Source organism: Echinops telfairi, unplaced genomic scaffold (genome assembly GCF_000313985.2).
Source record: "Echinops telfairi isolate 266 unplaced genomic scaffold, ASM31398v2 ScPeMD7_23;HRSCAF=83, whole genome shotgun sequence".
NCBI classification, from domain to species: Eukaryota; Metazoa; Chordata; class Mammalia; order Afrosoricida; family Tenrecidae; genus Echinops; species Echinops telfairi.
The window spans coordinates 33,099,076-33,111,554 of NW_022103920.1; the positions used below are offsets into that span (position 1 = coordinate 33,099,076).

General features: G+C 46.1%; 1 protein-coding gene across 3 annotated transcripts in view; it reads right to left on the reverse strand.

Moving 5' to 3' along the window:
* Positions 1-4,115: 4,115 nt before the first annotated feature.
* The window catches only part of LSMEM1 (leucine rich single-pass membrane protein 1), a 9,307-nt gene continuing 943 nt past the window's right edge, over positions 4,116-12,479 (reverse strand). Inside the window, exons 2-5 of one of the 3 annotated variants that reach the window (XM_045288876.1) lie at positions 10,798-10,929; positions 8,754-8,882; positions 5,493-5,599; positions 4,640-4,698 (exon numbers count right to left, since the gene is read on the reverse strand). In XM_045288876.1, coding sequence (XP_045144811.1) covers positions 5,526-5,599; positions 8,754-8,882; positions 10,798-10,929 — 335 coding nt within the window. In that variant the 3' untranslated portion in view covers positions 4,640-4,698; positions 5,493-5,525. Of the gene's footprint in view, positions 4,699-5,399; positions 5,600-8,753; positions 8,883-10,797; positions 10,930-12,479 lie in introns of those variants that run through there. The other 2 variants (XM_004702579.2, XM_045288875.1) reach the window with 2 other exon arrangements.

Sequence of the window (12,479 nt, forward strand, 5' to 3'; positions counted from 1 at the left end):
CCCCACGTGGCTGGCTTCAAGCAAATGGCTCAGTCTTCACAGGCAGTCTGCCAGCCACATCAACCTGGGCAGGAAAAAAAAAAATCAAGCAAGAAAGAGGGAAGGGAGCAGAAGTAAAGGCTCCCTGGAACTTCTTTCTGACTCACCATGCGACTCCTTACAAAATCCATTTTCTTTCTCTTTGAAAGTGAGTGTAGGTCCGATATACTCCAAGTTGGGCCAAGTTAACTCTTGCAAAAGACAGACATTCAACTAAATGGAAGGCATGTGTGGTGGTTATATAATCTGTTGTCAATTTGAGACTTAAGAGTGAAGTGGTAGAGTTTAGCCTGTCAATCAGGTCGCAGCTTGATGACCTCATTTGGAGGCACTAAAGAGATAAATAGCTCTCAGGAGGCTTGCTCCCTAGAAGACATTGCAGCTGACACGACACATGGTGCTACACTAGTGCCTTGAGCTGGAGGCGCTACAGGAGTCCCCTGTCAGCACTGAGATGCTTACACTGCCACGGGATCCACAAGATGTCCCACTCACTGGCCTGTGATCTTCCTGTATTTGGTGTCATTCCATGTGTTTTGTGAGCCTGAAGAGGACTTTATAGATTGGTATCAGACATATGGGCTAATATCGGAGTTTGGGACTTGATCTGGACTGGTCTGGGATGTTTTCTGAATGTGCAATTACTCTTTATATAAAGCCCTTTCTTATTCATACAATGAGTCTCCCTGGATTTGTTTCTCTAGTCCGCCCAGACAAACAGCATGCTTTGCGCTCTTTGCAAGTCACCGCTCATGTCCACCAGGCTTCTCCTCCTCCCCCAGTGCAAAGTTTGAATTCATAGCCAGTTGTTGTGCATGGCCCAGGAGCATCTTTGATGGTGATTGATGAAGGTCTCAATTGGCCTTGATTGATTGATTGTATTTTTAACCCCTGTGTTTCTGAAGAGCAGAGTTGTTTCTAAGTCACTGGTCACGGTCATGTCGATGAAGAGGGACATCTGGTTATTCTTAGCATTCTTCCCAGTCCCCGGGAGCATCAATATTCTCTTCTCAAGGACTCTATCATTTAAGACAGAAGGTCCTTCTCCAAAGACTTGATGGATTGTGAGGTAATTTGTATAGGTGGAGCTCTATAATTTGTATAGAAGGATCAAGTCTAATGTACAGCCAGGATTTCTGAGACTGTACATCTTTATAGAATAGAAAGCCTCATCTTTCTTCCAGGAAGGGTCTGGTGGTTCCAAACAGCTGACCTTGCAGTTAACAGCCCAGCATGTAGTCAGTTAGGCCACCAGGGCTCTTCTTTCTGAATCAGGCTGTACAAATAAATATATTCCAGCTTGTAATAATTACCCCATCTATATTCAGGTGGGAAGGATGAGCAAAAGAAATAGGTCATAGAAGGAACTGGAATCCATTGCCTCTGTGAATGAGCTTGCTCAGAAGTCATGAAAAGGAAATGGGGTGGACTATTTTTCCAGAGAGTCAAGGAAATGTGTTCTATAGAGAGAAGATTTATATTTTCTTATAGGAAAGTCATGTATTATTCTCTTGCTTAGTAAAGATAAAAGCTTCACCATAGATTTCTCCCCCCCCCCCCCGGGGAAATCAACCCTGAAATGCTAATCACCTTTTTATGAAAGTGAAAAGGATCATTTAAAAAATATTAGAAAGCTCAGCGTGGATCTGTGTCTTGCTTCAACAGTTTTGCATGGAACAGACCTGGGGACCAGCCACCTCCAGCCTCCAACCACTCTCTAACTTCCTCTCCAAGTGCAACCTCAGGGACCATCTTCTTGGGAAGCCCCTCTTTTGGGGACCAGCTAACACCATTTTCTTTTGTGTGTGGATACCTCCAAACCCTAGACCAATCTTGAGCTCTCAGATCCCTCCGAATTATTCCAATGAAGTTGAGCGTCAACCTGCATGTATTAGTCCAGGTAGACTAGAGAAACAAATCCAGAGAGACTCACCTATGTATAGGAAAGAACTTTCTATTAAAGAGTAATTGTATATTAAGAAAACATCCCAGCCCAGTCCAAATCAAGTCCATAAGTCTGATATTAGCCCATTAGTCCGATATCAGTCTGTAAATCCCTCTTCAGACTCTTGCAACACATGCAATGATGCAGAATGCAGGAAGATCATAGGCCAATGGGTAGAAAGTCTTGTGGATCCAGTGGGGATGGAAATATCTCTGGCTCCTCCAGCTCCAGGGCTCTGGCTCTATCAGTGTAGCTTGTGTGACTTGTTAATAGGAATGTCTCACAGGGAGACAAGCAGAGAATGGGTCTGGCCTCCAGTGAACTATTTATCTCCGTAGTGCCTCCAAATGAGGTCATCAAGTTGTGACCTGATTAACAGGCTAAACTCTACTCCTTCACTCTTAATACCTTCAAGTTGACACCAGATTATGTAACTACCACACTGCCTCTGCAGGCCTCTTACACCTGCCTCTCTCTGGCCTTCTATTTCCACTGTGACAATGTGCCCTTGGAAGGACACTTCTTCCACCAGGGCACCAGCCATCTCTTGAAGCTGAAAACCCTGCGAGGCGGGCACACCCACTTCTGGATATGCAAAAGCCCCCCACGATGTGTGGGATGGAACCCTGGACACCAGGGAGTTGCGGTGGTCCTGGAGAAGTACCTCCACGAGGCCCTTCTGAACCTGCATACTGTGGGGTCTACTCACACAGACCCCCATCTCTGTGACTTTCTAAACCACTGACCTTGCAGTTAGCAGCCCAATGCATAGCCACTTGCAGATCACAAAACAATGGGTCCAAATGAATCTTCCAGGCACGGCTTCACTCGCAAAATCATGTTTCTTGAACTAAAGGGTCATTGATGACAGAACAGGACACATCAGTTGTGTTGGTAGAAAGAGGGCGGAAGACATTAGAGGAAGCAGATGAAAGGAGAGAAATGGGTGTTTTCCTAGAGCTGTTGCATCAGCTCCTTACTGCTTTCTGAAACAAAGTTAAGACAAATGTTAACCAGTGCTTTCTGTTACACACCATCAAGAGCTCAGCAACAAGTTTCCAGTAAACACCACTTCATATTTTAAACAACGTCCTACAGGATAGGGGGCTGTCAATTTTAAGGGATTGTAGATGCAGTGTGAATGCTTTTGCATGCAAAAATAGGAAAAATGTCTCGAGTTCATTTCATTCAATCTTTAAGGTTATTAAGTGTGTGATTCTGTGTGTGTGTGCACAGATGGCAGAATGGGCATACATTCTTCAATTGATTTGTACCACATACTTATATTACATGAAGCTTTTCAAAGACTCATGTGCTTCTTTACTTTACATCATATCATGGCAGATACTGCATGCCTCGCCTTTTGTATGAAAACAAGTCAAATTCCAAGTATTACAAATAAATGATTTCCTACTTCATTTACTAAAGGCCATAGATCATATCTGTTTCTTCTACATTAATATAGAACAATGTATTTTATGAGAAGCAGTCTGTGCAAAGTGTATATAATTACATATCAAAGTAAAATGCACAGGACACAGATGAGTTGAGCCACCTTGTCCCCATACCCACGCCACCCGTCGAGGAATGAAGTTGCTCCTATAAGCTCCTCCCACAGCTGCTCCTGGGCTCTTCTGAAAGGATTCATCACGTTTCCCCTTGTACTTTATACTCCCCCTTCTTTCCCCACTTAAATGTAAGCTTCTCTCAAGCAGGGGGAGCCCCAGAGGGGTAGTGGTTATGAGTTGGACTTCGAATTGCAAGGTCAGCTGTTTGACACCACCAGCTGCTCCTCAGGAGACAGACTCCTGTGACGGCTGCAGTCTGGGAAGCTCACCCGAGCAGTTCTAGCCCGGCTACCGAGTCTCTATGTGGCAGAGCAGCTCCACGGCAGGGAGTTTCCTCAAGTCGGGTAGTTGGCCCAGCGCAGATGTAGCTCAATAAACAATAACTGAATGAATTAAGTTTTCTCGTTGACCAACCAAACACACACACACACACACACACACACACACACACACACACACCTACTACATACAAACACTTTCACAGCAAACACCGTTTGACAATTAGCTCTAAAACCCACCTATCTCTTATCCCTGGAGAATTATGAGTCAAAGTCCAACCAGCCATGCAGAAACTGTTTTATTGAAGAGAGAGCTCATCAGAGTCCCTTGAACTGAGTATCATTAAAGAATAAAATTTGTGCAGGAATTGGCAAAAATATACAAGGCATCATGCAGCTGAACAGCACAGTAAACCTGTTCTAGTGACAAAGTTCCTTTTACAAGAGGAGGTGTTCGCATTAGCTGAATGCTATGTTTTCTTATGTTCGCTTATTATCAATTCTCCTCCTTGCCAGCCAAACTTAACCCCATTAAAGCTGAAAGGCCCTACCTTTAAGAGACTGGAACAAGTTTCCCCTTTCTGGTTGCTCCCCCCAACCCCCCATACTTGAAGTAACTCCCACTCCTACAGCAGGAAGAAGGCCCCAGAAGCAGATTGCCCGCCGCCAGCTCAAGGTCTTAGGCTCTCACGAACAGGAGGAGAAGCTTGAGGCGTTAGCGGTAGAAGACGGGGTCCCTAGTTCTGTTCAGATTCCAGCTGAGTGAGGCGCCTGACGATCAGGCTGTTGATTTTCTTAAGTTCATCTATGTCCTTTCCTTCGGCTGTCAATCTTCTCGACACATCGTCCATCTTGCTTCTGGTTTGAACTTCAAAATGGAAAACAGAGTGAGTCACATTGATGTCCAGTGTGTCCCATCAGGACTGGTCAGATCCCCTAGTTAGTGCTCAGCTGGGCGATCCCTGCTCCAATATCCCACACAGCCCAGGAGCCCCGGAGAGAAATTGCTGAAGTCTGAAGTTACCTACCAAATGAGTTATTTTTACAGCCTCTCGTTGCCAGCCGGGACTACTCTTGGCAGCTCCACCCAGATTTTGGCAGGCTAAGACAGAGCTGTGAGCGATGGCAGAAAACTACCAGGCTGCTGATTGCTCGCCCCAGAGATGCGCTGTGAAAAATAGCCCCATGGCACCAACTCAAATGTCTTCCCTGCCCCAGCATCTGGCACCCTCTGTGGAGATAATTTTGCCAATCGCATTAGTTCAAAAAGACAAGTCAAACTCATTAATCTTTTACTTTGCACAGTGTGTTGCGCCAGGAAAATTACAATTGTATCTTCCTTTCTTTCACTGGTGAAAAGTAATCTATGATGTGCTCCGTCGTTTTCCATTTGTTTGTTTGTTTTGTTTTTCTTCCTTCACCACCTTTTCTTTCCCCACTCACTGTCGATCCATACCAAAACTCACTGTCCACAAGTCTGTTCTGACACATAAGGATCCTCCCGGACAGAGGAGAACTAGCCCTGGCGGTTTCTGAGACTTTAAAGCTTGACAAGAGTTCACAGCCTCATCTTCCTCTCAAGGATCCGCTGGTGGGTTCAAACAACTGACTTCATGGTTAGGAGCTCAATGTGTAACCCACTAGACTTCCAGAGCTCCCTACCTTGATGCATGGAGGCTCTCAGTACAAAAGTGTTCATGTCACCTTGCTGAGTGAACTCTCACAGCTGGTGATGGAAACGGCAATGGTGACGAGAAGCTGCCCCAGACCTATGGGAATGATAGTGATTTCTGAGATTATTCTGAGAACATGTTTTTCTGCTCTTCATGTAAGAAATGCCTTTCTTTGGGCTACAGTCTATTTTGAAATAGCCCTGCTGCTTCTAAATTACCAGTCCATAATGAATGTATCCCCTCAGACAACTGTGGAAAGCAGAGGTGTCAGAATGTCAGAATAAACAGAACCCCTGATGAGACAGCAAGCCGGGGACTGGAATACTTGGAGGGCTGTGTGTCAATGTTAGCATTCCCAAGAAATGCAGCACAAAATCAATACTTGATATTTGAGCTCCTTATCATTTCCACTTCAGGCATAACTCCCCCCCACCCCCCCACCCCCCCCTGCCACAAAGGCATCTTTCAAGAACTAATGGTATTGGTAACATGCAGCTGGGCTTAGCTGATAAACTAACCTGGGGAGATAAACTGGATGTTTAAGGTCCACTAGAGGAGGCGGTCTTCTCCCATAAAGATTAACAGCCTTGGAAAGGCCAACACAAAGCTCCTTTTACAAGAGGAGGTGTTCGCATTAGCTGAATATTCTTATGTTAGTTTATTATCAATTCTCCTCCATGCCGGCCAGGCTTAACCCCACTATGAGTCAGATTGAACTCAATGTCTGTGGGTTTGGTATCTGACTTTAGACTGGGTTCAGATTTGTCTGAAAAACACAAAAGCCATTCTTTGTATCTCAGGAGGGGCCCTGGAGCTCTGAGGAGCTCTATTTTGAACCCCTGCACTGGCTCTTACTGGGCAGGTGACATTGGAGAAGTGAACTCTCAGGGCACCCCAGTCATTCATCAATAGAAGAGAAATATTAGACACCACCTTGAGGGCTCAAGGGAGGGTTTGAGATCATGAATTTAGTGTGTCTAGCCCAGGGTCGTTGTCCCACAGCAAGACACCTCAGTTATTCGTATCTTTCTGTTTCTCACTTAATACGTCTCTGCCCTAAATATGTAGTACTAGAAGCAAATATAAAAGCAAATCTGACTTTTTCAAGAGGCATAGAATCATAGCTCTTGGTCTTCTATGTCAGACAGAGTTGTCTTTGAGCCCCCACTCTGCATCTATTAGCTGTGTGATCTATCAATGCACATGAATTAATCTCTCTCCGCCTTAGTTTCAACATCTATCAAAACAGACTGAAAAAGGACCCTCCAAGAGAGACTTGCTATGAAGCTGTGAGCAAATAGCTTTCAAACACTTAGCACAGTGGGGTGAGCCATGCCTTTATAGCATATATCCCTAATATTTCTCTTTGTCTTTCTGTATGTTCTCCCACAAATGACAAGAAAGAGACAGGAGTTCACTTCGGGGTGTTCCGGTGTCGTAGACACATCTAAAGTGGCAGTCATACCCAGGCAGGCGTGGCAGGGTGATATTTGGAGCATTAGACTCTGTTGGAACAGCATGTCAGAATAGTAACCCATGTGTTCTGGAGGCTCTGCTGCTCCACCTCCCCAACTGACAGCAGGCACAGGGGCTCCCTGATAACAAGGATAGCTCTTGTTTTAGCTTTTAATGCAAAAAGACATTAGTTCAGTATGAGAGAGAGAAATATCACCCACTCTGCCAAGTTCTAGGTCCCAGACCAGATAAAGACTGTCCCACTGGTGAGAAGGAGTCTTGGGGGGATGGAAGGGTTAGCAGTCATGAAAAGGTCGTGTGCAATGCCCTCCTGCCTCCTCCCATTCTCATAACTACCTCTCCTTCCAAAAGCCCTGAATGGCATGAAGGGAAAGGCATTCCAAAGATGGATGTGGCAGTTCCTGTCTGGAAATTTTGAAGGCTACTAAAACCCAAACCAAACTCACTGCCATCAAGTGGATTCCAACTCATAGAGACCCTGAGGGACTGGGTAGAACTGCCCCTGTGGGTTTCGGAGACTGTATCTCTTTTCAGGAGTAAAAAGTTTTGTCTTCCTCCTTTTGAAGGCTACAAGACCCACGGAAGGATAGAAGCAAAGGCAGCGTGCTGTCAAGGCCAAAGGGCGGCAGAGATGGCCCTCTGCCCTGAGGCTCCTCCCACTCAGGAATGGAAAGCCTTCTAAAGGAAGAGACTGCTGCAGCTGGAAGGAGATGGCAATGGCCAGAGGACAGGAGGCATCCAGGGAACAGCACTCCCGCACCTCCAAGACAGAGAACCACCCTCGATGGTGGCGTTGGTTCTCGCTCCTAGAGATACCACGTGGCAGAGAAGAACTGCCTGAGAGCGTTGACAAGGCTGTAATCTTCACGGGACCAGACTGCCAGGTCTCTCTCCTGCACCTCAACGTGGCTGGTGTGTTTGGACCGCTGACCTTTCCAGTGATGGCTGAGCAGCTTAACCACTGCGCCCTCCGAGATCCTTCCAAGGCCGAACATAGAACTGGAAACTCAGGGATCTCCTGTGGAGGAGCTGAGGTGGAATTCCTGGGCCACTGTTCAAGGGTGTGGCACCAAGGCCCACAGCATGTAGTACCAGGAGCTGGCATCAGGGTGGGACGGAACCAGAGCAACGGCAAATAAAAGGTAGCCTGCTCCTTTCACTTTGGGACTTCGTACATGCTGTGAGCTGCTTCCATCTAGTTTCCAGGAAAATATGGCTATAAAGAAACTGGGGAGGGGTTTTCAACCTGAATTAGACCTGAATTACTGGAGAACTCAATGTACTGTATTACATTGAGAAAATCTGGAGTAACTATTAGAAGAAGCTGCTCCCATTTATAGGCAGTATTACAGAAATATTTCAGGTGTTGTATGTTTGTGAACTCCAGACACTTCAGACTTACACGGCGAACATACTGGGTTTGAACACAACTAAAAGTTTGAACATTTGAGTCTACCCAGACGGGCTCAAAAGAAAAGTTAGGTAATCTAATCCCCAAAACTCGAGTCACTGAAAACCCTGGGGAGCACATTTCTACCGGGACACACATGAGTCCGAATTAACTCAACAATAATTGGTCAGTGGTGGATTGGCTGGTAGATTGGTAACCATGTCCCAGAGTGAGTGACTTCGCCAGGGCCCATTGCTCCACCTCTGCCTTTCAGTGTTAGCATTCATGCCTACAAAGCAAGTATTCATTACGAGAGCAATTTTTAAAAAGCAATAATAAAGCTAAGGGCACACAAGTAATGAAAAGCATATCACTGTTACTTACTTATTAGAAATAGCACAAAGAAAACCAGGGCCAGGCTGACCATCAGCACGATTAGCAGGCCCACAAAGAACAGGCGTTGGTTTCCATTGCCTGAGTTCGTGCTGTGTGCTGGGATTTTCTCCTCTAAAGCTGTATGAAAAAAACAACAAGAGTAACAACCAAAGCTCCTCAGCATACAGCCCGCCAGCGGAACGGGATCACTCTCCACTGCCACGGGGTGGAACGGCCCTCTGATTGCCCTGGAAAGTGACTGTTTTAGGAATGTCTTTGGGCTAGGAGCTCTTGGTAATGTGTTTACCTTCTATATTAATACTCAAAGAAGATGGACCCATTTGGGAAATTGCTTTCAAGGTTCTGGTAGTGCTGAATTAGCAGGACTTTGGGAGGGAATGAAGAAGTTAAGGGTGAAGAGTGGCAAAGGTTCTACTGCCCTCTTCTCACGGTGCCCCAGCAGTGAAATAGAGCAGCTGTGGGATGCCTACTCTGGATGGAAGATGGACCCCCTGGGATATCTCCTAAGGAAGTCCCTTTACAATGGAAATACTCACTCATGCCTTCCTGTCCTAAGAGAATCCATCAATGAATGGGCCTGGAGTATTTGGGTTTCTCAAAGCTCTTTTCAGGAGGAACATGCTCTAGAAGCAAGATCCTTTCAAATGTTTTGCAATTGAGCAAATTGGTCCACCCAAACCACCAATTGCCCCGTTTGTCCACCACTTGGTAAGATTTAATTGCCTATTAACACCCAGATTTGATTGAGTAGGAAATGTTAACAACCTGGGGCTGTAGACATCGTTGAACTGATTGTTGTATTTCCTCCTACTTGGCAATGGCTCTACAAACGGCACTACTTGATGACGGATTGGTCGTGGCTTATGTCCTCTATGTCACCCCTCAATAGCTTGATTCCTTATCAAACTGAAAGCAGAGGCTGCACCCCAACATTTGCTGCTACTGAAACGGCAATAAAAACCGTTGAACACCTGGACCCACTACAATGAGGGGGGAAAAGGAAGAATTCCAGAAGAAACTAATAAATATAGAAAGTTAGACTGTAAAGGTTTAGAGTGCATATGAAATGAATGCTGAGTGGGCAGTTAACATCTGTGCTCAAGTGTCAGCCTTGAAGCCAGAAAAGATGGGGCTCAGGAAAGATGGCCTGGCTAAACTCACTTGGAGTTTAGTGGATAAAATTTAGTGGATAAAATTTAGTGGATAATTTTAGGAAATTTAGTGGATAAATAGTTAGGAAACAAATTTAGTGGATAAAATTCTCCAAAGCAAACCCATGGTCATCAAGTAGACTCTGACTCCTCGTGACCACGTGGAGGGGTCTCCGAGGCTATACACCTTTATGAGAGCACGCAGTCTCATCTTTCACTCTCCCGGGCAGGTGGCTTTGACGCTCTCACCTTGCAGTTAACACTTATTGACTGGACAGCACCCTTAGGGCACCGCGGGGACAAAATACACGTTTAATATTGAGCAGGTTTTTGTCTTGCTGTTTTGTTTCCTTTTACTGTAACCCTTTCATTGGGGGTGTTTTATAATTTGTGAAGTAGAAAATGAGGCTGATGTTTCTGTCCAACTGAATATCAGTGTGCTTCTTTCCAACTAAGTGAATATGCTATAAGCATTTTTTCAGCAAGGTGTTGTGAAATAAGATCCTTCTTGGGTGCGTCGGAATCAATTCAGTCAATGGCTGTGAGTTTTGTTTCTTGTTTGTTTGTTTGTTTGTTTGTTTCTGGTAAACAAGGGCTACGGGTGACCTGGCTGTGGTTAGCAGAGGGCACAGGACACTCCACAAGGGCATCTCAGAAGTTTCGAAGACAAGAAGACAAGGTTTGCTTTGGAGCCCAGAAAGTCCACCAACCCTGCCAAGTAGTTAGGAAACAAAAGTTACCTAATAATAAATAGCATTTCCAGGGCTAAGTCTTTCTGATGACCCACCTACCCCACCCCACCCCACCCACACGCCCACCTTAGCATTTGCTATTTTTAGGGTGCTTAGCGAAGGGCCTCCCTGGCCTTTGGAGACACGTACGGAACAGACGCCTCGATCCGGCAGGACAGAGGTTGAGTTTGTTCAGATCGTTGATGGAGTCCACAACGTAAAGTTTCCCATCTTCATGAGCGCCTCGGGAGCCAGTGTCCGGGGCAGGATGGTTCATCGCTCCTAGGAGAGAAGACAGTCAGCACGGAGCTGGGGCTAGGGCCTGCGCCCCAGGAGCCAGCGCCCTAGGAAGCTAGCCGACAGATAAAGAATCGCCCACAAATGTTGTTTCCTACCGAAGAGTCCACACCAGACGAAAAGGTTCCTGCTGGGACAGCTGTGTGCCCGTCCTTGGCTCTTTGCTCGCTAAGAGAGCTCGGAGTCACAGGTGTGGCCCCGTTTTCTGAACTGCCCCAGGTGCCCCCGAGTTGATTCCGACTCAGGGAGACTGTGCTCCTGAGGGTTCTCCACGGCTGATCGTCAGGGCCCCATGGCCAGGCCTTTCCTCCAAGGTGCCTCTGCGTAGACTCGAACCCCCAATCTTCCCTTTTAGCCATTGAGCATGTCCAACGCTGGCACTGGCGCTTCATCCCCTGCTGCTGTGTAGACAGGAAACCTTGGTGGCGGGCTGATGCCTTGGGCTGCCACTAATGCAGGGCGCACTGGCCACTCCCCAAGAGAAAGCGGGGCTCTCCAGTGAAGTTAGTCTCGGAAACTTAGAGGCCGATCGTTCTACCCTGCCTGTGGGGTCACTATGAATCGGAATCGACTCGATGGCAACGAGCTTATTTTTCCACTTTTTATTTTTTTATGTGTACACGGTCTTTCAGCTTCCTCGGATCTCTCAACTCTTGTTTATTTTCCCCTGGACCTGATTTTTTGTTTGTCTGTTTGTTCCCAGTTTATTACATTGTCTGCATTCCCGTGAGATGCCTCAAATCTTTTGTGCTAGAAGAATGTGTATAAATAAAAGACAAAACTGAGCTAACTAGGCTGGGACCATATAGATTCTGAGAGAAAGCTTTACTAAGAACCAATCTAGGCTTTAATAAAGATGTGAATTTTTTCTTCTCTCCCTCCCCGTGGCCCCTACCCTAAAATGTCTCCTTCAGCCGAGAAACGTACTGGGTCGTCTCCCAGGCCACAGCAGCCACCGCACATGCTCTCTAGGGGATCCTGCAGCAGGCTGGAGGGGAGACTCCAGGCCCGGAGCTCTCTCTCACCTGAGTGCCCCTTGAATAATTAAATATTTTTAAAATAGTTAAATATCAAGATTGCCATAACAGTTCTCCAATGGCACCCCAATTTCAAGCCACACTGAAAAGCCCGGATAGATTAGAAAAGCCTATTTTAAGGCATTTTTCTAAAACAGCAACAGCCATGAGGTCTGTTAACTAAATGGAAAGGAAGCCCTAGGAAAACTGATTCCAGGGAATATAAAATCTTTTTTCTCTTGTCGTATCGCTTTCTTGTGAAGAGGATGTTCAATATACTCTACTCCACCCTCCACTGTTTTCACAAACGAGGACGCTGAGGCTCAGAGAAGTAAGTCTAAGACCACAGGTTGTGGCAGAGAAGTAAGTCTAAGACCACAGGTCCTGGCAGAGAAGTAAGTCTAAGACCACAGGTTGTGGCAGAGAAGTAAGAGTCTAAGACCACAGGTCCTGGCAGAGAAGTAAGTCTAAGGCCACAGGTCGTGGCAGTGAAGTAAGAGTCTAAGACCACAGGTCCTG